The sequence below is a fragment of the Archocentrus centrarchus genome, unplaced genomic scaffold, assembly GCF_007364275.1.
Source record: "Archocentrus centrarchus isolate MPI-CPG fArcCen1 unplaced genomic scaffold, fArcCen1 scaffold_64_ctg1, whole genome shotgun sequence".
NCBI classification, from domain to species: domain Eukaryota; kingdom Metazoa; phylum Chordata; class Actinopteri; order Cichliformes; family Cichlidae; genus Archocentrus; species Archocentrus centrarchus.
In genome coordinates, this window is record NW_022060281.1 from 223,685 (window position 1) to 244,495 (window position 20,811).

The following is a 20,811-nucleotide window of genomic DNA, read 5'->3' on the forward strand; positions in this document are numbered from 1 at the left end:
CTTCAACTACATGAGCCTGGTATTGCTCTATCAGGTATGAAGTAAGTGTGAAGCCTACAACCCTCGTGCAACTGCATTATTTTTATCTAACTTAGTTTCAGATTCCACTTACCACTGATGTAGGCTCTGAAAATACGTGGCTAATTTATTCAATCATAGCTCATGATGGTTGGCGTGAAAGGAATTAAAACAGCGGTAAATTCATAGGCCTTTCATTCCTATAAAAACTTTTGGGGGTTTAGTGGAGAGAAACATATTTCTTTGAGTAAAGTCTGTACTGATGAATAGTTGGTATAGATCCATTCATGAGCAAAATAAAATCCTTGCGGTTATACTGTGTGAGTTAAAAACAGTTTAGCCGCTACAAAATTAAACATCAGACTGTAACTTTAAATCAAGCGCAGAACTGTTGGTGATGTGAGGAATAGTACTGACCTGATGGGGGAGAAGTGTTGTTGATAGTCTGGTGGGTGGGTGGGGGGGGGTGTGATGGGGGGATGTTTCAACAGGGTGGGGGCTACTGTCTGTGTTGGTAGGATTTGTGGATGTGTGGGGTACTTGTTGATCTGTGTGGATGAGGTTTTCTGAGTTATCTCCTTCTCCAGTCTGTGGGATTTTGCATTGCTTAGAGTCCATTTTGCTTAAACTGTGAACTTTACTGGGACAAAGTTTGTAAAGCGTGTATAAAGGAACCTGAACCAATAATGCTTTCAGCGCGCTGAATGTTTTGATTATTGGATACATAAACATCACAAACTTGTGTGATGGTATTACTTTCACCTCATAGTTTTAAGTAATATAATTCAGTACAAATGATTTTACTCACAAAACAAAGCATAGTAGCTAATCCTAGCTGATATTCGCCCATTTCATAGTAGCTGTGCGCGGTGCAGCGCTGTTTGAGTAAAACTTTGAGCTTTCTTTCAAGTGTGCTGTTAGAATATAGCTGATGCCAGAGGAGGTCCTGAAGTTGACAGCCTGGTGTTCAGAGAACAACCTGGTACTGAACACCATGAAAACCAAAGAGATCATCATCGACTTCAGGAAGCACAGGACTGACCCAGCTCCCCTCTACATCAACGGCGAGCGTGTGGAGAGGGTCCGCACCTTCAGGTTTCTTGGTGTCCTCATCTCTGCTGATCTCTCTTGGTCAGATAACATCACAGCTGTTATCAAGAAGGCTCAGCAGCGACTTCACTTCCTGAGGGTCCTCAGGAAGAACAACTTGGACTCAAACCTGCTGCTGACCTTCTACCGCTCATCCATTGAGAGCCTGCTGACGTACTGTATCACAGTATGGTACGGCAGCTGCACTGAGGCAGACAGGGTCAGGCTTCAGAGGGTAGTCAAGACAGCACAAAGAATCGTTGGCTGCCCTCTCCCCTCCCTGATGGACATCTACACCTCCCGCTGCATCAGCAGAGCCAGGAACATCATCAAGGACAGCTCACACCCTGGTTTTGACCTGTTTGACCTGCTGCCCTCTGGCAGGCGCTACAGGAGCATCAAAGCCAGAACAAACAGACTCAAGAACAGTTTCTTCGCCAGAGCAATCACCACCCTGAACTCACACACTCACCCACTGTAACTGTGCAACACCCACATCTCTGTGCAATATTATATCATTCATACTGAACAATAACTATCACTCCTATATTGTGTAATATCCAGTATTCATTCACCAAGTGCAATATTCATCATCTTCATTATTATATGTATACACGCATTTACTTTCTTACAATGTACAGATGCACCAATGTATGTATATATTTTTATACATTCTATTTTTTGTATATTTTACACATTGTTTATTTTCTGTATATTAATATTTTTATTTTCATTTTAGAGAGTTTGATTTTCTGTTACATGGCACTGAACAGGAGTGGCCCTCCAATCTCATTGTACATCCTGTATAATGACAATAAAGGCATTCTATTCTATTCTATTCTATTCTATTCTATTCTATTCTATTCTATTCTATTCTATTCTCTCTCTTATACATCTGCTTTAAACTAAAACCACAATAGGAGTGATATACAAACTGTGAAGATAAACAAAAATTACTTTGTGTATCTACACGTTCACTAGACCTGAGTGTCTGGCATGGAGTTTGTGAAATGTTTGGTGTGATATATGAACATATAAAGTCATTATGGATCAACCTGCAGATGGATAGGTTGGGTAATTATCTTTAAGAATAATGTTGATAACAGCTGTGCTAAAGTACTAAGATGCTTTAACACCTTTAGGGTCAATGAGCAGAGTTTTTTCCTTTTAACCTCAATAACCCATCTGTAACACGTGTTTTTAAACACAAAAATATATAAATACATTATGTTTTGGTCTTTGTAGCATGGATCATAACTATACGACCCATCGAGTGTCTGATCAATACTTAGACAGGAGACAGTGTGCAGATTTGTGTATAAAAACGCTGCTGTGTCTCATCAGTACTGCACTACAAACTTTTATTTTATAAACATCTTGTTGCAGACTTTGCGCATCAACAAACAGTGACATGATACTATGAAAAAATTACTTAAGTCCACTATAGTGAAATCAAACTAAGGTGATATTTTAGCAAGGAAAGGATCCCTTGAGGTTAAAAATCTCTTATTTTTTCATGGATTATCAGACTAAGACAATCCGTAGCAGAATATAATCATGTAAAACAGAAATACAAACGTCACATAGTTACATGTTCATAGACATAAAATAATTAAAAATTTATAATATAAATTAAGTAAATCAAGTACAAACGATGGAATTAACCAAAAAGTATGCAGTTTCAATTTAAATGCATACAATGAAGTTAAATCCACAGATGGTAATTCTGGTTTATCACATGGTCAACAGATGAACGTTTGACTCCGATAACACTGTCCTCCAATTCAAAAAGTGCACGTTCAATATCTTTGACCTCTCTTAACTCGTGAAGATAAGCCTCCGTTGCGCCCATAAGCCTGTGTGTGTCCGGGGTGAAGCCTTCCAAATGGAGAATTTGCATCAATATAGGTATAAAATGCCCATTCCAAAATCTTTTTGATAGGTGCTCATAATACTTGAAAAAGTAGTGTCTCTCTAAAGGAGCCCCACAGGTGTGTCTACTTTGTGAGGGGTGTGTGGCTTCACATCCTGCGCAAATCTCTCTTTTGTGTTTTTGAATAAGCATGTTTAGAACGGACTTGACGGTGAGTTTCACAAAGTCTAGCACGACTGCGTGTAGCTGACACGTCTCCACAGGGAAGTTACGCACCTCCATCAGATCGTAGATCTGTGACATTGCGAAATCCTCGCACTGCAAACGCTGCAGAGACAAGCTTATAACCGCCTTTGGCTCTCATGACCTCGCCCTACTGGTCGTATACAGATACTGCGGCTTTTAGTCACACAAAACACAGACGTATTCTGAATCAGTCGCGGGGACCGTAGGTCATTAACACCTACAGCCATCACGGTCACGGTGTTCCATTACTAGCTAGCCGCCATACCTGACAACGTACGTAATTCACCTCTCAGGCTAATAATATCGATGAAAGAGCAGCAAAACATAGTTGACAACATTGTAACTAAGCATATAAACACCGAAATGAGAACTCCCATGATCCTTTGCTCTGACGGGGGCCCACCCTTGACTGTCTCTAACCCTGTGGGCACTATGCAGTCTAAGATACAGAAAAAAAAAGTTTACATATGAAAAAAAAAAAAATGTGCTAGTCTGTATTATCTGTTTTTATCAACATCCTAAACCTTTTGCACGATGCAGACACGGGCTGTTAGCATCGTTATTTTATAAAAGGTTATTTAGGAGTGGGAGTTTGTTTAAACATGTTAGCTGAATTGATGTGTTTTAACAACACCCTGTAATAAAACTTTTATGCTGCGGTAGTCTATTGAGTTGATACTGATGAAGACAAACTGTGCAGAGATGTTTCATTAACAAGCTAAGATCCTCTGATAATGATGATGAAAAAGAATAGAAACATGGTTAATGGGTAAATCGGTGCATCGTTTTGACTTACACAAAAATAGGATTATACACGTCACTGAGACATTATTTCCTCCTGTGTGATATTCTGTTGTGACTTTGAATCGTACTTTGGGGTAAGCTGTGTGGAACAGTCAGAAAAAGGATGAGATTCCGCAGCTATGATTTCACCAAACTGTCAGGTTTTATCAAACTCAGTGAAACAGCGTCGGTGCTGAAACAGAAACTAGCACTAGGTGTTTAATTTCTGCTTAAAACTGACAGACTCATAAATAGATGAATATGGGTGTAAAACAGATGTTTGAGTAGGTGCACATTCTGCGCTATGTTTGAGGTATTGGTGAAACATACGATAAATCAACCATAGATGGCTGCTGTTTGATACACTACATGTGTGCTTAAGGAACATAACAGCTATCATGAAGCATACATAATAAAGCTTCATTGGTATAATACAGAATCGTTTTTAATTTTTTAATACAATCGGGAGTTGTTTGTTTGTTTTCTTTCTTCACAACAAAACTGATTGCACAATCCACTAACGCCTCGCACAAAAAGCTTGTGGCACACTCAAGTACAAGAAACACCAGAGAATTTGAGTTGATTTTAGAATTTCTGACAAGTGCTCACTGTTCATAGCCATGAACTGCAACTTTATTGACAAGAAACACATATGTGCTGCTCTGAAACACCCGCGGTGACCGTAGGCCATTAGCGGCTACAGACATCTCAGTCACGGTGTTCCATTACTAGTTAGTCTCCATACCTGGCAACGTGCGTAATTCACATCTCAAATTAATAATATCTATGAGAGATCCGCAAAACATGACCGATAACATTGTAACTAAACACATAAACCACGAAATGAGAACTCCCATGATCCTTTGCGCCTTCATTTGAAAGAACAACAAAAGAACTCCATTTCAGCTGATCACACTCTCATCACTCCATGCTTTAACATGGAAAAATAATGTGATGTTCGCAACTAAGAAACAGCCAGGGCGCTGTGTTACTCATCACATAAAGCTTAAACAGGACGTGGAAAAAAAATCCCACATAGAGAGAAAAACGGAACAGTAAGCCCTGCTTTCTCCACAACATGGGGGAAATTCATAGATCAAAAAAACCTACTTTAATCAACAAACACGTTAGTAATAGATATTTTATTAAATTATGTTTAATAGATACTGTCAGGATACATTCAGCTGGCCCCCTCGAAAACTGATACGTATAAACTGATTGTAGCTTGTAACAATGACTCCAAACAAACAAAAAACTCCGTGTCAGCTGATCGCTCTGCCGACACTCCATGCTTTAACATGGAAAAAACCTTGTACTGATCATCGCACAAAGCTTATGATGAGCATGACATTCTGTTTTCTGTCTTAACCCTGTGGGGAGAATGTTGATATAGGACTGATCACGAGGCCTACCTAGATTGATCATAGTCTGACATGTTTCAGTACGATAGGGTTTTCTTTGATTACGCGTCTCACTCAAGGAGACCACACAAGCCTGTGGGACATCCGGCTTTTCTGTATGTAGATGAACACCCCCACTGCTGAGGTCAGCTATAGGACTATTATTTCGCCATAGTATTTTAATTAATCACTGTCTTGTCTGTTTTAATGCTCGACAGGTTCGGTCGGATATTAGATTATTTACCTTTGTATTTTTAATTAACCACTGTGTTGTGAGTTTGAACCTCATTGATGTCCGTGTGGGAAAAACCATTGTAAGGAGAGGCATGAGAAAGAGTCAATGAGCTCGATTGGTTTTGATCATAGTCTGACTTTTTTTTTCAATACGATTGGAATTTCTTTGGTTTTTACAGCAAGTTTGTTTGCTCATCTCACTAAAGGAGATCACACAAGCCTGTGGGACTGCATGGTAAAAGAGAATCAGATTAAAAAATAACTACAAAGCCATTTAAGAAACTAGCGCTGAAATGTGAATACGCTAAACATGCAGCAAACTTCATCTGTTGTCGCCGCATCGCGGCGTTATAAAATGCGACATGTTGCTGAGTTGATTAATGGGAACTGTAGTGGATGTCAGTATATTATTTATTTTATTTATTTATTTATTTTATCATTTGCATAGACTTTTAGTAAGGCCGATTGTGTAATTATTTGTGTGTGTGTCTAAATAAATGCCTTGGATTTCAGGGCTGAATCTACTAACACATCATAACCCTTTGATGGGAGGACTGGGACAGCCGGCTTTCTTGTATGTAAATGAACAACCCCACTGCTGAGCTGGGCTATAGGGCTATTATTTAGCCATAGTATTTTAATTAAGTACTGTCTGTATCATGCTCGACAGGTGAGCTTGGATATTAGATTATTTACCTTTGTATTTTTAATTAACCACTGTCTTGTGAGTTTGAACCTCTTTGATGATCATGTGGGAAAAAACACTTGTGAGGAGAGACAATGAGCTCGATTGTTTTCATCGGACACGTGTACGTCATTATCACACGTCAGCGCATACACGCACGCGCACACGCACCTCACATGCATGCGCAAGGCTTTTTTCACACCTAGGTGTGAAAGGGCCGCCTAATTATTACTACTCGTGTGTTATGCTGCAGGAAGACGGCTCCATCACTGCCAGAGGTCAATGTGGCTGAAAGAACCTTTGATCAGTGGCCTCATGTCTGTGCATAAACACCAATCAGATGCTTTGCATTCACGGTTTATGGGCCCTGTTCTGTTCTTATATACATGCTGCTCCTCAGGCTCATATTTAAGAAGCTGATTTTACTCAGATATAAACTGTACAGTAATCCCTCGCTGCTTCGCGGTTTGCTTTTCGCGGGTTTTCAATCAATATTAGTGTAAAATATGTATTGCGGTATTTTCACTGTTTTGTGGGTTTTTGCGGTACTCGTTCTTCATGTGTAGTACGTGTTGTACAGTAATGTATATATTTGGTGTATAAGTGTGTGGGGAGGGTTTATAAAAACTTAAAATAGCGCATAACTACTAAAATAATGTATAAGTATTAAAATAAATATAACGTCCCTACTTCGCAGATTTTCACTTATCGTCCTGGAACGTAACACCCGCGATAACTGAGGGATTACTGTACTGCCAAAACTATTCACTCATCTGCCTTCAAACAGATATGAACCTGAGTCACATCCTTTCTAAGTCCACAGGCTTTAGTATGATGTAGGCCGACCCTATCACATCGGCTGGTGTGAATGGGCAGAGTTGGACCCAAATGCTGGACTCCGTAAGCATAGGTCAACTTAAAAGTCTTTATTGTGGGGCTCCCAGGTGGCTTAGTGGTAGGTTGATAGGTTCAGATCATTTTAATAAATTCAAGGAACAAACACACAACTCTTTTTAACTTGCGCAAGGAGGAGATCCGTTCCTTAAGCTCAGCTCTCAGACTGAGCGGACGTGATCTGTCCTGAGGCACGACTTCCTGTGCAGCGCTTTTATTGCGGACTTTCACAATAAAATCATGTGGGTTACACAGAACTCAGTTTACAACATGTAATAAACAACATTCTTGGCTCCTTCCTTACCATATATGGTAGTAAGTGTACCGTGGAATGTACATACGTAACATGGTGTATATGAGACACGTATCCTATGTGTGTTCTGTAGGTTTGAAACAGCCTGCAGGTAACTACAACTTCCTATTTAAGAAATATCACCACGTGATTCCATTTCAAACATAAAAAACAACAGTATGATGTGTACATAAAACAACTTATAAAAGCATAAAAACAGAAGATATGATAATTCATCATAAACAGAATGGAATTTATACTATAATTCCAACGGTCTTCTTCACAAACAGACCAAGCTTTTGCATGTACCCAAAGAGTTCAGGAACAGCAGCTGATTTAATTTGAGTATGCTTTTTCAGGCGTTTTTGGTGATTTTGGTGCGGCCAGTTAAGGGTTAACTGACTTTCACAGAATTTCCTCCCAGCAGTGAGAATAAAAGTGAAATCTTGGATTTTAATCCTGCTCACTGTCAGGAAGCTTCATCTACAAATATTACTTCATCTCTCGATCTCTGGCAGCATGTTGTAAACCTTCTGTAAATTATTTTAATAACATGAGAAGGTTATCTATGTTATCCCATCCAGACTGGAGAAGGCAGTACTATCAGACTGCAGCTGGTGGACTTCTGTGCAGGTACTTCTGAGTGGACCTGGAAAACTGCTGAGTCACTACAAACAGCAGCAGCTGGAAAAGCGCCGGTTCCTCCCAAAGATGCTTCACAAATACAACACCACACTTCAGAGTCACAGCCTGACTCTGGAGGAGGTTCAGCCTTCTGATTGGATATTAATTTCACCATCTGCTAAATTTGATGTTTCAGTTAAGTTATTAAAATTAAACCATCAATTTTCTAGATCCTGGGGTTTAACTGTTGAGAATCATTTGTTATAATTGTGGTGCTAATGCAAAGGTCACAAGGTCACTCTGTTAGGATTCATCCTCTGGGATCCACAAACATCCACAGGAAGCTGATGGAAATGTGTCCGACCAAATCAGCGTCCTAATGAGCCGCTGCTAGAAGCCCAAAATCCTGAGCTGACATCAGTCCAAGATTTGTCTTTCAAATGTAATAAAGTGAAAGTGTCTGCTTAAATGTGCTGAAAGGTGTTAAACAACAAGTGCTGCTGGAAGAGTTTCATTAAGAGAACATTAACACTGTGAATGAGGGATGGACTTTTCTTCACTTTGACACTTTGATCTGTTTTTCTTTGAATAAATGTTTTTGTGGGACTGAGGATACATTTGTTTAGATTTGGAGCTTTGATGTCATCTGTTCCTCTTGTTTGTGTCTGAAAACATGATGAAAAATCTGTGAGAAACAGAAATCAATAGAATTGAATTTCTGACAGCAGTCAATTAAAATCTCCCTGAGCTCAGTCTGTGACTCTGAGATGGAGGTGAAATGTGTGAACCTGGGCTGTGGTTTGCTGCTCTCTTCCTGTCACAAACACTGTTTGACATCTGTTCATCTTTTTGTTCAGGCTGCACGGATCATTTCTCACTGTGGGGAGCAGAGACCCAACAGGAGCAGTAGTAGGTGGCTGAATGATGGCGTTTAACTTGCTTAATCTCTAACTCCCAGCCTTTTTTTGTATTTACAGAAGAGAAATCATTGAGTTGAGGATGAGAAGAGTAACTTCTGTCTATGTCACCATTACTCTTATTAATATCAAGAATCACTCTGAAAGTTTGTGTTTCTTTCTTCTGGTACCAGTATATATAGCTTTCATCACACTGTCCAGTCCCTCCACAGCTGAAGGAGACTTTGTCTCCAACTCTCCTGGTGAATATTTTATCTTTCTGAATCAGCTGTGCTGCCATGGTAAGCAGTGCTGCAGAGACACAGACAGATAGATGAAGGTCAGTGTGACAGTGTTTGTTCCAGGTTGAGTTTGTTGGCTCCTGATTGGCTGCAAACACTCACCTGAACACAGACAGCACAGAGCAGCAGCTGGGAGGAAAAGCATTGTGTGCAGTGGTGTTTCCTCTGGTGAACCTGGGGAGATATGGCGCTCTGATGCAGCCGAGGCCAAACGAGGACGAGCTGTGAGATCAGACGAGGGCCACGTGCTTTCTAACGGCTCCTCAAAGCTCCCGTCGGCCCCTGCTGTGGGCGGCCCACAGATAAGACTGCTGCTGCTGATTGACAGCTCAGCTGAAGCTGCTGTGTGCTTTCATGGTCTTCATTTGAATCTGACAGCAGATCCAAAAATCTGGGTCACATGATGCAGAAAGACTAAAAACATTGATGTTCCCACAAACACATTCAGCTTGGAGCTGAATTTAGTAACACAGACTGTTACTGCTGAATCATCAGCTCATCCAGCAGACAATAGATTTCATTGTTCACACATTTGTTGCTCTTGTGTTATTGTTTCATACTTTATGTGTAGTGTGGCAGCTTTGAAATGCTTTAAGTGGAACAGCTTTTATTAAAAAATACATTTGATTTCCCATTATCGTTTGAGCTGATTGAACACTTCTATCTTTCTAATATTAGTTCTTAAAAATGGATCTCAGCTGAAAAGCCTCCAACATTTAGAGCTCACAGCACCGACTAAAAATAATCAAACTGTCAAATAAAAATAAATATAGTGTTCCACAATTTTAACTTTAATTTTTAAAATAAAAATATTCATGAATTGATCTAAAAGTTGTCCTGTATATTTTTTTTAACAAGATCTTTGATCAAACCAAACATTTTAATATACAGCACCAACTACAAGTAATAAAAATATAAAATATGCAGATTTTTTCTTTTCCATTTATATTCTAATGTATTTAATAATTTTATTTAACCACTTATTTTAATTAATATTTTCAATGACATATTTAATATTAAATAAAATAGAAATTAATTAAATAAAATATGAATATAAAATAAATAATATTAATAGGTTATTATAAATTAATATTTATATTAAGATAATAATATTATGTATTTTATATTCATATTTATCTTGTATAATTATCAAATTTATTTAATAACTTATTTTTAGCTGTTTACATTTTTTATTGGCTCTAATGTGTTCCTCAATCATAACCTACATTTACTGTTTATTTTACTTTAGATATATAAAGTGTATGATTCTATTTAATGTTTGAAAATATTTAAAAATTCTGATTAATTTTTGGTTCCTAGTATTAATGATCATGAACAGTTTTTGTATCAAGTTTGTCCTGATGTGTGATTATTATTTAATATTATAACAATAGTGTTCACCAACCTCACTGAAAACAATTCAGTTCATTTTTTGACTCCATCAAAGTTCATTTGTCAGCTCTGAGTTGAGGATTTGAGCTGTTTCTCTCACAGGTGAAGAACACAGATCCTTCCTGGAATCCTTCTTTAAGCAGAGTTCATGCTTGTAACTGTCATTGTGTTATTAAAGTGCAAAGCCACAGCTAACGGTGTGGAGGCTGCAGAGCAGAAACCCACACAGCCCGTCTGCTGCAGCACAGGAAGTTTGGATACAGTCAGTTTGTGCTTCACTCACAAAGGTTGTTGTTGATCACACAATCAAAGTAGAATCCAATTCAAAAGCTTCAAATCTTTATTATTTCAACTTAGAAACACAACTGCACTGTTATTGCTGTATGTTGGACTTTGATCACCTTTCTGCACAAATCAAAGAGAAACTGATGATAAAAATATGGCTGATACCTGATGATTTTTGTTCCTACAATAAAAGTCACAATAAGTCCAAAAAGAATTCTAACTCAGAGCAACAATACATGTAAAGATGATTGATTTCAGATGATCTTCTAACTATGGAATCAAAGCAACAATAAGCACAACACAGCATAACTCAGATGTGTAAATGGTGATCAAAGTGATGAATGAGATGAATGGATGAGATTTGATGGTGAGAAAAGGCGAGCAGAAAACAGTCAGTCAGCATGTGTGCAGTTGGTGGACGCTCCCTTGTTTCTGAGGATCATCAGCAGAGAGAGTCCACAGCAGTACACCAGACTCTTCACTATCAGCACTGTGGACAGCAGGCAGAGCAGCTTCACCCTGCACTGAGACTGGAAGGACCCTGAAGGACACACACACACACACACACACACACACACACACACACACACACACACACACACACACACACACACACACACACACACACAGTGGGGTTATTCCTGTGAGATGAAGGAGAAAAAGTCCAAATAGAAACAGTCACAGCTTCTTCTTCAAGTGGATGAATGGATTGATTTGTGTTTGTGTCCACTTGGGGGCAGAAGAACTCCACAAGCAGCTAACAAACTGATCTCTGACATATTATGGTCTGTGTGCTGTTTGGTGCTGAGCAGCTAGTGTACAGTGGCTTTCTCAGAGCTTGTTTGATGAAGATATGAATGAGTGGAACAACTTTGAGACTGAGTCCCTAAAGTTGTTCCAGCTCCCTCATTGGACATTGGAGCTGTCCATGCAGAGAGGCAGCAGGTGATCTTACAGTCAGCTGGCTGCAGAGCTGGCAGGTCTGCTGGCTCTCTCTCTGGAGGACAGGAGGCTGCTGGAGCTGGAAGCTCTGAAACACAAAAGGAGTCAAATGTTTGGAGCTGCAGTGACAAATGTCAGTCCTCTGCTCCTCTGCTCTCTTTGACAGCATCTCCACATGAAGCTGAATCCCTGAAGCTGAACACAGTCAGCGAGCCTTCATTACCTTCTTGTGTTTGGGCCTCCACTGTGCCCCCCTCGTGCTTGACGGAGCAGCTGTATTTCCATGTGCTGTTCTGAGGGATCAGTAAGATGGAGGCGCTGCGTCCCGACTCTCTGAGCTCCAGCTGCTCTCCCTCAGCAGGGGGCAGCTCCTCCAGCCCGCCGTTCTTCTTCTGTCTTTTCCAGGAGAACTGGACCAGAGGAGGAAACATGGCTGAGGCCACACACAGCAGGGAGCTGCTCCCCTCCAGGTGGGCTCTGGATGCTGCTGGGTACACGCTCACCACGGGCTTCACTACCTGCTCATCTGAAGTTTGACAGCAGCAACAAGCAGCACAGACACACATTCACACAGTCAGCAGCAGCTTCCAGCACTGCACTGCATTCAGTCTGATCCTGGAAACTACATGGACTCTGATCACTAAACTACTCATCAATACAGCACAAAGTTCACTACATACACTGGATTCAGCTTCAGATCAAACACAGTCAGAACCTCATGTCAGCACGGCTCACATGAGCAACACACAACATGCTTTTAGAAACTCAAATAAAATATGTTTCAAATTTATTTCTAATGTGTTTGTGTGGTATTGAGCCAAAATCTAAATCGGCCCAAATTTAAAATATATTTTTTATATAGATTTTTCATAGATTCAACTTTATTGTCATTGCTCAGTACAAGTACAGGACAACGAAATGCAGTTAGCATCTACTAGAAATGCTAATATGAAAACTGTGCAGCTCTTATACACAAATATACACTGACCTATTTTCTAATATACTGCATTAAAAACGGGAAAAAAAATTAAATTCAAACAATGAAATTTATATTTTTGTATCAATTTTTAAAAAGTTTTTTATTTTTATTATAAGAAAGATCAAATTTGCCTTCAAGACGTATTTGTTGTTAAAAGTTTTTAGCGTAATAACTGGAAAAACTCTACATTGATCTTTTACCATTGTTAGGATTATTTTATCTTTTATCGTTGATTATTTCATTTTGATGGTGTTTTTGTTATAAAAAACTGTTGCACAGATTTAAACAGTTAAAATTAAATTTAAATGTGAACAAAACAATTTTTTTGGGCAGTATGTGTAATTTATCATATTTTAAAATATAAAATCCATTAAACATAAAAAGTTCATCAAAAAAAATTATTAAAACATATTTGGTAATTTTTTAAAGTCTTTTTGTCATGAGTGGATTTTGACTCTCATTTCAAACATGCAAGAAAGTTTAACTTTATATTTCATCTTAAACTTTCAATAATTTATATATCACTTCTTATTTTCCTGATCAGTATATTAATCATTTATATTTACACAAAACACTTTCTGAACTGCATAAACATTTGAGTATTAAAAATATTTTTTAATTTTCTTTATAAACATAAAATTACAATTTCCTAACAACACATTAAAAAAAAATTATATTATCATTTTCTCTACTCTGATGTTGCTGTCAGAAAGCAGCAGATGGTGCAGAATTACTGAGATGATCAAATCCTAAATATCTGTAACATCACTAATATTTGCAGAAATAAAGAATAACTTTAGTTGTTCAGTGAGATTTAAACATGTTTTCAGAGATTATTGAGCTTTTCTTATGGAACAATGGCTGCAGATGAATTCTCTACTAATTATGAACAAACTAACTGACTTTAAACACATTTTCAACTTCTACAATAAAACAACTGAAGGAAAATAAATGTTTGTTCTTACCTGTTACACTCAGTTTGGTTCCAGAGCCAAAGATGAGGTATCCTCCTCCCACAGTGAGACAGACTGATACAAAAACCTGTCTGCTGCTGAATGTGTCAGCTGAGGTGAATGAGTCCAAATGATGAAGCAGGATCATATTTCAGCTCCATGATGAGTTTCTCTAATGTTCATATCAACATGACTGTCTCTGCTTCTCTTTTCTTTTAGCCACACTAGCAGCATGGCTCTGATGTTAATGTCAGTCTGTTGGTCAGTCCACTACTTTAGTCCACATGGATTGGATCTGGACTAAAGGATGATGGACTGACTCCAGTTTTCTCCAATGCATCATCTGAGTGTGAGTGTGAGCCTGATAGAAAGAAGAAAATGCTTCAAGGCAGAGAATAAAGTGCTGTTTGAATGTGTGTGAATCTCTGAATGTGCCTTGTAGGAAAAACTGCTTTGAGTGCTCAGAGTAGCAAATCCCTCTATAAGTACCAGTCCATTGATCCATCAGTGATGCTCCCACACCTTTCTGATGTGGTTTTGTTGCAGCCTTCAAAGCACAGCTGCTGTATTTAGAAGTGAACCATGTTGGTCTGCACAGGCTCTTCTATTCTGAACACTGACAGGATTTCCTTTGCTGTTTCTGCTGCTCTGCCCATTTTCCTCTGTTTGCTGCAGCTTGATGGAGCTTCTGTAAAAACAGACCCACAGTTATTTTTAGTGGAGCAAAGAGATGCTTCAGGGATGCTTCTGAAATGTGCTGCGGCAGGTCTGCTGGAATCATCAGTGTTGTATTGAGTGTCCTCGATCAGCTCCGGCAGCCTAGTTGGAGCACAAAGCGCCCATGCCTGCTGTTAAAAATAGTGCTTTGGAACAACCAAGTCCAACAGAGTCCAACAAAAACTGTGAGAAAGAGCTGGAAGAGAGCAGTTCATGAGAGAAAATCCAACATGTCAGAATTAAAGCTGCTCTCAGTAAAAATGGAGTCAAATTCTTCCAAACTGATGAGCTGGACTGATTATCAGTTACTGCAGGTGCTCCAGCAGAGGAGGAGCGGGAACCACCAGAACTGCCAAACCCCACTGACACACATCACACACACCACAAATACCACACTCACAGACACACAACTATAGAAAACAGAGGAAGGAAAGAAAATAAATGAATGTGGTCATAAGTTTAAAATCATGTGTTAGAGAGGAGTCCTAAAAACCTGATCCAGATCCAGCAGTTCTGTCAGGAGGAACAGGACAAAATCCCAGAAACCCACTGTGAGAAGCTTCTGGAAGGCTACAAAACTGCTTTTAACCCAGGATCAATTATTTTAAAACTGATGCTGTTGCAGTGGCAGCGTTAGGCATCTGGGTTCCAATTTAAGATGTCAAAAGAGGTCCAACCCCCCATTTATAAAGAGAGAGAAGAAAAACAGAAAAAAGTTAGAAATTCAGTTCATTAAATATATATTTTTGGATTTCAATCCAAATGTGTTTTGTCCATTTTTGCACAACAGAAAAGAAAAAGAAATAATCTGATGAATTTGCTGAATTATAATCTGAAATAATGCTGTAATTGTAGCAGAATGAGGACAAACATGGATATTCTCAAAGTTCACAGAAGGAAATAAAGGTATCATCATCGAGTCCCTCAAACTAACAAAAGTAACATTTAATTGTGCTCAGGAATTAAACGTGAGTAAATGAGCACAGAAGAAATCTAAAGGAAAATTCATCCTGCAAGCGGCGATGATCGGGCCCACGCACATCGACCTGCGCTCTGCTTGGAGTGTTAGAGCCATTTTTTTTTGTTTGAAATAAAGTGTTTATTTATGTACATAGATTTATATTTGGGAATAATATTTTGCAGAATTTTGGGCTTATTTGGACACTTGGGAATTGTCGTGTGCATGTTTAGTATTATACGAATTAATTTTGTATTTTTGAAGTTTTACCTAGATGCTAAATACTGTGGTGCATTTTGATTGGCTATTGGTTTAATATAAAACCATCAGGACGCATGAAGAACGTCAGTGGAGAAGCCGCGAACCCTAGGAGCACCACAGTCTTTTGACCGTCACATTTCAGATAGATATTTAGATAGGAGTTTTGAATTCATCTTTTGTTTTGTATGATTTTCAGTTACTATAAAGAAAGACATCAAACTCAAGTTTTGGATTCAAGACTTTTATTTCTGTTTCGTGTCGCGTCCGAAAGTACTCAAGAGGTTCACGGCTAGTGAGTCTCCTGCACTCACATGGAGGTTTTTTTGATCGTGATGCTGTACAGAATGTCTGTAACCAATTTCATACATTTACAGGAAACTAAATCTTTTGCTCTCCATATAAACCCAATGCCATATTTGGAGTGTGGTCACAGATGCGGCATGCAAAATGGGGATGGGTCTGATTGACTTTTTTGATCAGGATTGTCACGCTAACAGCCGAGGGCAAAAGGAGGACCCAAATGCAAACTAGGACAAGACAGCAGGAGGTAACTGCACAATGTTTATTTACAACATCAGAAAATAAAGTCAGAATGTCAGGTGAGGGGAGGGGGGGGATCCCAGGGGAGCTTCTGGTAGGGCGTTCATTCACTGGAAACAAGGAGGGAACACACAGGTGGGGAGAGGATGCCACTCTGGATAGAGAGAAGGATAAGTTAATGTTTGCCAGCAAGAAGTTTCACAGACAGTTCCAGGATGATGCAGAGGATCTTACTTGTCAATCGGTCTTGTGAAATCTGTGGAAGAGATATGGAGTTGCTGCGGAAGCCTTGAGGTTCTCCAGGAGGGTGGGCAGGCAACGGGTAGTGATGAGGTAGATCCAAGTTGGGTGGGAATATTCCAAAACACAGAGTTGAACCTAGCTGCACTGGTGCTGGAAAAACACAGAGGCATGAGCAGAAGAGCAAAATCCACAAGGAGGCCTGGAGTTCCTACTCCCCAATCGCAGACACTCTGGCAAAGACTGGGAAACCAGGCTGAGCCGTAAATGCTGCTTTGATGGCCACCAAACAAGAAACAGGTGAGACAGCCCTGACCACCAGTCCCACCCTAGAGGGGCGGAGGAACTCCATGCTGCCTGCCTCCTGGAGGGAGTGCACCACAGCAACAACAATACCGCATCCTGACAAGGATGATGTCAAGAATGTTGAAATTAATTCTGTGGACCACCGTACAAATTTTCATTTGCTTCTGTAGGGGGAACTATTGCCTCTATAGCCTTGAATCTGTAGTTATGGGTTCAGCCTGGGTCTGTACATGAGTGATTACATGTCTGTGAAAAGCACTAAATAAACTTTACTTACAACAATCGCTCTATCACCTGAATCCTGCTGCTCCTATGTGAGAAGGTGATGCATTGACTTATGGTATATTGCAAATTTCATTTGGGCTACAACTATCAATTATTTTAGCAATCGAGTATTCTATCGATTATTCCATCGATTACCCGAGTGACTGGATAAAAAAATACTTTTTCCGTATTAACAGTTCATCTGCATATTTTAACTTCCATACTGCAGTTTTTCCCTGTGTGAAACAAACAGGGTGGATGGAGCAGCTACAAAGTTCTCTTTTCTTCACTTACTGATCAGTTGATTGATGAAGGACCTCCAGCTGTTTCCCAGTGAAGGTTTAATGGAGGTTACAGGGGGTAAAGCTTCATCTGTACATTAGAAAAACATTTCGTCGGCTTCACCCAAGCTCACCGGCTCCGCCTCTTTGCCCTTGTGCAGACTGACTGCACGTAAATCAGCTGATTGCTGCTGTTGTGTTCAGTGTTGCCAAGTCCACTTATTATAAGCGACTTTGGGCTTGTTTTTTTCTAAAGTCGCTTGCAAATCTCGTGAGTCGCGGGTTGCGGTTTTTTGGGCTTATTTTTGAACGTCAAGTTGCTTATTTGGGCTTGACTTTCTTTCCGAGTGAAACTCCTTGATATAGTAGTTTTTTGCCCAATAATAAAGCAAAAGATGAGTGGTAGGCAGTTTGTCCCTTCCAAGCCCCCGTTACCTGTTTATCCCTCCCGTACAAGTTGACCGAGCGCAGACTCAAACAAACACTCATAACACCCCAGAGTGAGGAGGCAACGTAAGAATGAGCTCCAGTAAGTGGGGAAAATATAGAAAAATGCCACGGATGGCCACTGCGCAGAGAAATGTTACAAACTTTGTTGTTACACTACATTGCACACTACACTTTATTTTATTTTATTATTTATTAGATTTTGGATATTGTATAATTCTTAAATTACACTGCAACTTCCCTTCCCAGACCTTTATTGTATATTGTGTATTGTATATTGTGTATTGTATATTGTGTAGCATTTAAGTTAAATTATAGGACACTGTATAATACTAGAGAGACACCATCAACCGGAACCAAATTCCTTGTGTGTGTAAACATACTTGGCCAAAATAAACCTGATTCTGATTCTGATTCTGATAGGAAGGAGGACCCCAATATGCAGATTCAGTACGGGTGTAGTACTCTCACACACGTACAAAACAAAACCAAACCACAAGAGTCCAAACAGGAGTCAAAAACAGGTCGGGGCCTACTGGGAAAGGAACACGGGCCCCAAAACAAAACAAAACCAAAAACAGTGGCACAGAGCCGGAAAAAACAGTCCAAACAGTCCATAATGTTCAGGGGGCCGCCCAGGCCGAAGGCCAGAACCAACAAGCAGGGGAACTCCGGGTCCATCAGGGGCCCAACCGCGCTCCCTGCGGCGGCGGCGGCGACGAGGAGACCAGACGGGAGGCTGATGGTGCTCCCAGCGGCGGCAGCGACATGGAGACAGAAGAGGAGACGAGACTGGAGGCTTGGACTGAGCAGATGATGCAGGACCCTCGGGCACAGGACGGGGCTCGGACTGAGCGATCACCAAAGGACCCTCAGGCACAGGACGAGGTGCAGGACGGGGCTCAGGCTGAGCGGGACCGTCCGGATGCTCGGACTGAGGAAGTGCAGGCAGGGGCTGCTTTGCGGATTGTTCAGGTGAGTCAGATGATGGTGAGGATGATGGAGACGGGGGCACTGACTGGGAGGCTGCTACAGCTAGCTTGGGCACTGACTGGGAGGCTGCTACAGCTAGCTTGGGCACTGACTGGGAGGCTGCTGACTGAGGTGGAACTGGAATCGGGGAAGCTGACACTAGGGAAGCTAAGGGGACCGAAGCTGACACCGGGGAAGCTGACACTGGGGGAGCAGGAACTGAAGGGACTGGGACCGGGGAAGCAGGAGCCGAGGGGACTGGGACCAAGACCGAAGGGGCTAAGATAGGAACCGAGGGGACCAAAACCGAGGGAGCTGAGACAGGAACTGAGGGGACTGAGACTGAACTAACTGGTGGAACAAAGGGGGTTAAGGAGCTAAGTGTGACCCTGACCCTGCTGCAGCTACATCTAACTGTGACGGGGACACTGTGGAGCTTAGCTGAGGCTTGAGACCTGCTGCGTCAGGCGACGCTGAAGACAGTGGTTGAAGAGGCACTGCAGATACCAAAAACTGGCGTGGAGACTTGGATCTGGCTGCCCCCACCAGCGGAACAGGAACGGGTGCAGAGGTCAGCCCGTCCGTGGCTGCCCCCACCCGCGGCAGAGGAACAGGTGTAGATGTCAGCCCGTCCGTGACTGCCCCCACCCGCGGAACAGGAACGGGTGCAGGGAGCTTCACACGATCATAGCTTGCCAATGTATCAGCAGTAATTGTTTTATCGGTTTTGGAAGGAAAGGGGAGTTCAACCCAACTCAGTATTTGCTCAACATAGCTGTTAGTTAATGGTGGTAATGAGTCTGTAAGCCAGGGATATTCTGTCATTAGTCCATGAAGTCTGTGTGCTATGTCCTTCCCCTGCTTGTCACAGGGTTGCCGAAACCACTGAATGCATAATTCCAAAAGCCGCTTATTGGTGACCTGCTTAAACCCCTCACTGGGCTGTTTAAGCGGTTGTTTACAGAGGTCTGGAACAATGTCAACAAACTCACTTACTGCATTAACAGGCATAGCAAGAGTGTCACTCACGGAACCTGTAGACTGTGCATGAAGCGGTGACAGCTGTGTGGAAACCTGAAGCTGTGGTGGCTGACTCCGCTGCTTTATACCGCTCGGCTTCTGAGGAGAACTCCTCCGCTGCTGTCGGGAGCTTGGCCTCCCTCCCTCAGAAGCAGGTAGCGGTGAAGCGGAAGCGCTAGGAGTCCAGGGACCCCTGTGTCCCAAGAACCGAAAAAAACGACTCCTCCTGAGTCATTCCGGGTGTCAGCTCCGGGGATATGTCTCTTTGCTTCCTCCGGGATCTCGTCCTCCGTGGCTGCGGCGTGGAAACCGCGGCGTTATACTGCACGGCGCCGGGGATGAATCACGCTGCTGCTGCCGGGGACTCCTCTTCCTCCATGGCTGCGGCGACTGCTGAGGAAGGGAGGGGCCAGCGAGCGGAGTGGCAGGTGAGCGAGCGGCTGGAGACAAAAATTCCACCAGTCCGAACAGTCCGCGGCTCAGGCAGAGGAGGTGAGTGGCGTCGCCGGGGATTGTTCCAAACAGCTGGTCCCCCCAGCACCAGGCGAGTGCCACTGTAGTGGTCAGAGTCTGCGGGATCCGTTCGTGGTTGCGTCATTCTTACACGGATTGCCGCTGCACAGGTAGGAAGCAGGACCCCAATACGCAGACTCGGTATGGGTGTAGTACTCTCACCAGGCAGTCCACAGGGGCCGATGCTGTTGGATTTTTTTATCCTTCCCTTTTTTTTTCCCTAAGAGACCGGCCCACAATTTAGAGGGGGCGGCCCATTGGCCCATCTTCAATATAGACAGTGGGTGGAACCAATCAGGATATAGGATGAAAGCGGCCCCACCCCTTTTCTGCGTGGTGCCCTGTAACTCCCGCTAGTAGTTTCAGTGTTGAGCGCTTGTGTTAAAGGAGAGGCAACACGGAGAA

At 41.5% G+C, this 20,811-nt stretch overlaps 1 protein-coding gene and 1 pseudogene across 1 annotated transcript in view; both read right to left on the reverse strand.

Annotated features, from left to right (window-relative positions):
- LOC115777692 (immunoglobulin lambda-1 light chain-like) overlaps positions 1–9,496 on the reverse strand; it is a 31,238-nt gene extending 21,742 nt beyond the window's left edge. The window contains exons 1-2 of the mRNA XM_030725638.1: positions 9,439–9,496; positions 9,017–9,346 (exon numbers count right to left, since the gene is read on the reverse strand). Of these exons, the coding sequence (XP_030581498.1) occupies positions 9,017–9,346; positions 9,439–9,481 (373 nt within the window). The 5' untranslated portion in view covers positions 9,482–9,496. The remainder of the gene's footprint in view (positions 1–9,016; positions 9,347–9,438) is intronic.
- Positions 9,497–11,341: 1,845 nt separating this feature from the next.
- The window catches only part of LOC115777690 (immunoglobulin lambda-1 light chain-like), a 33,314-nt pseudogene continuing 23,844 nt past the window's right edge, over positions 11,342–20,811 (reverse strand).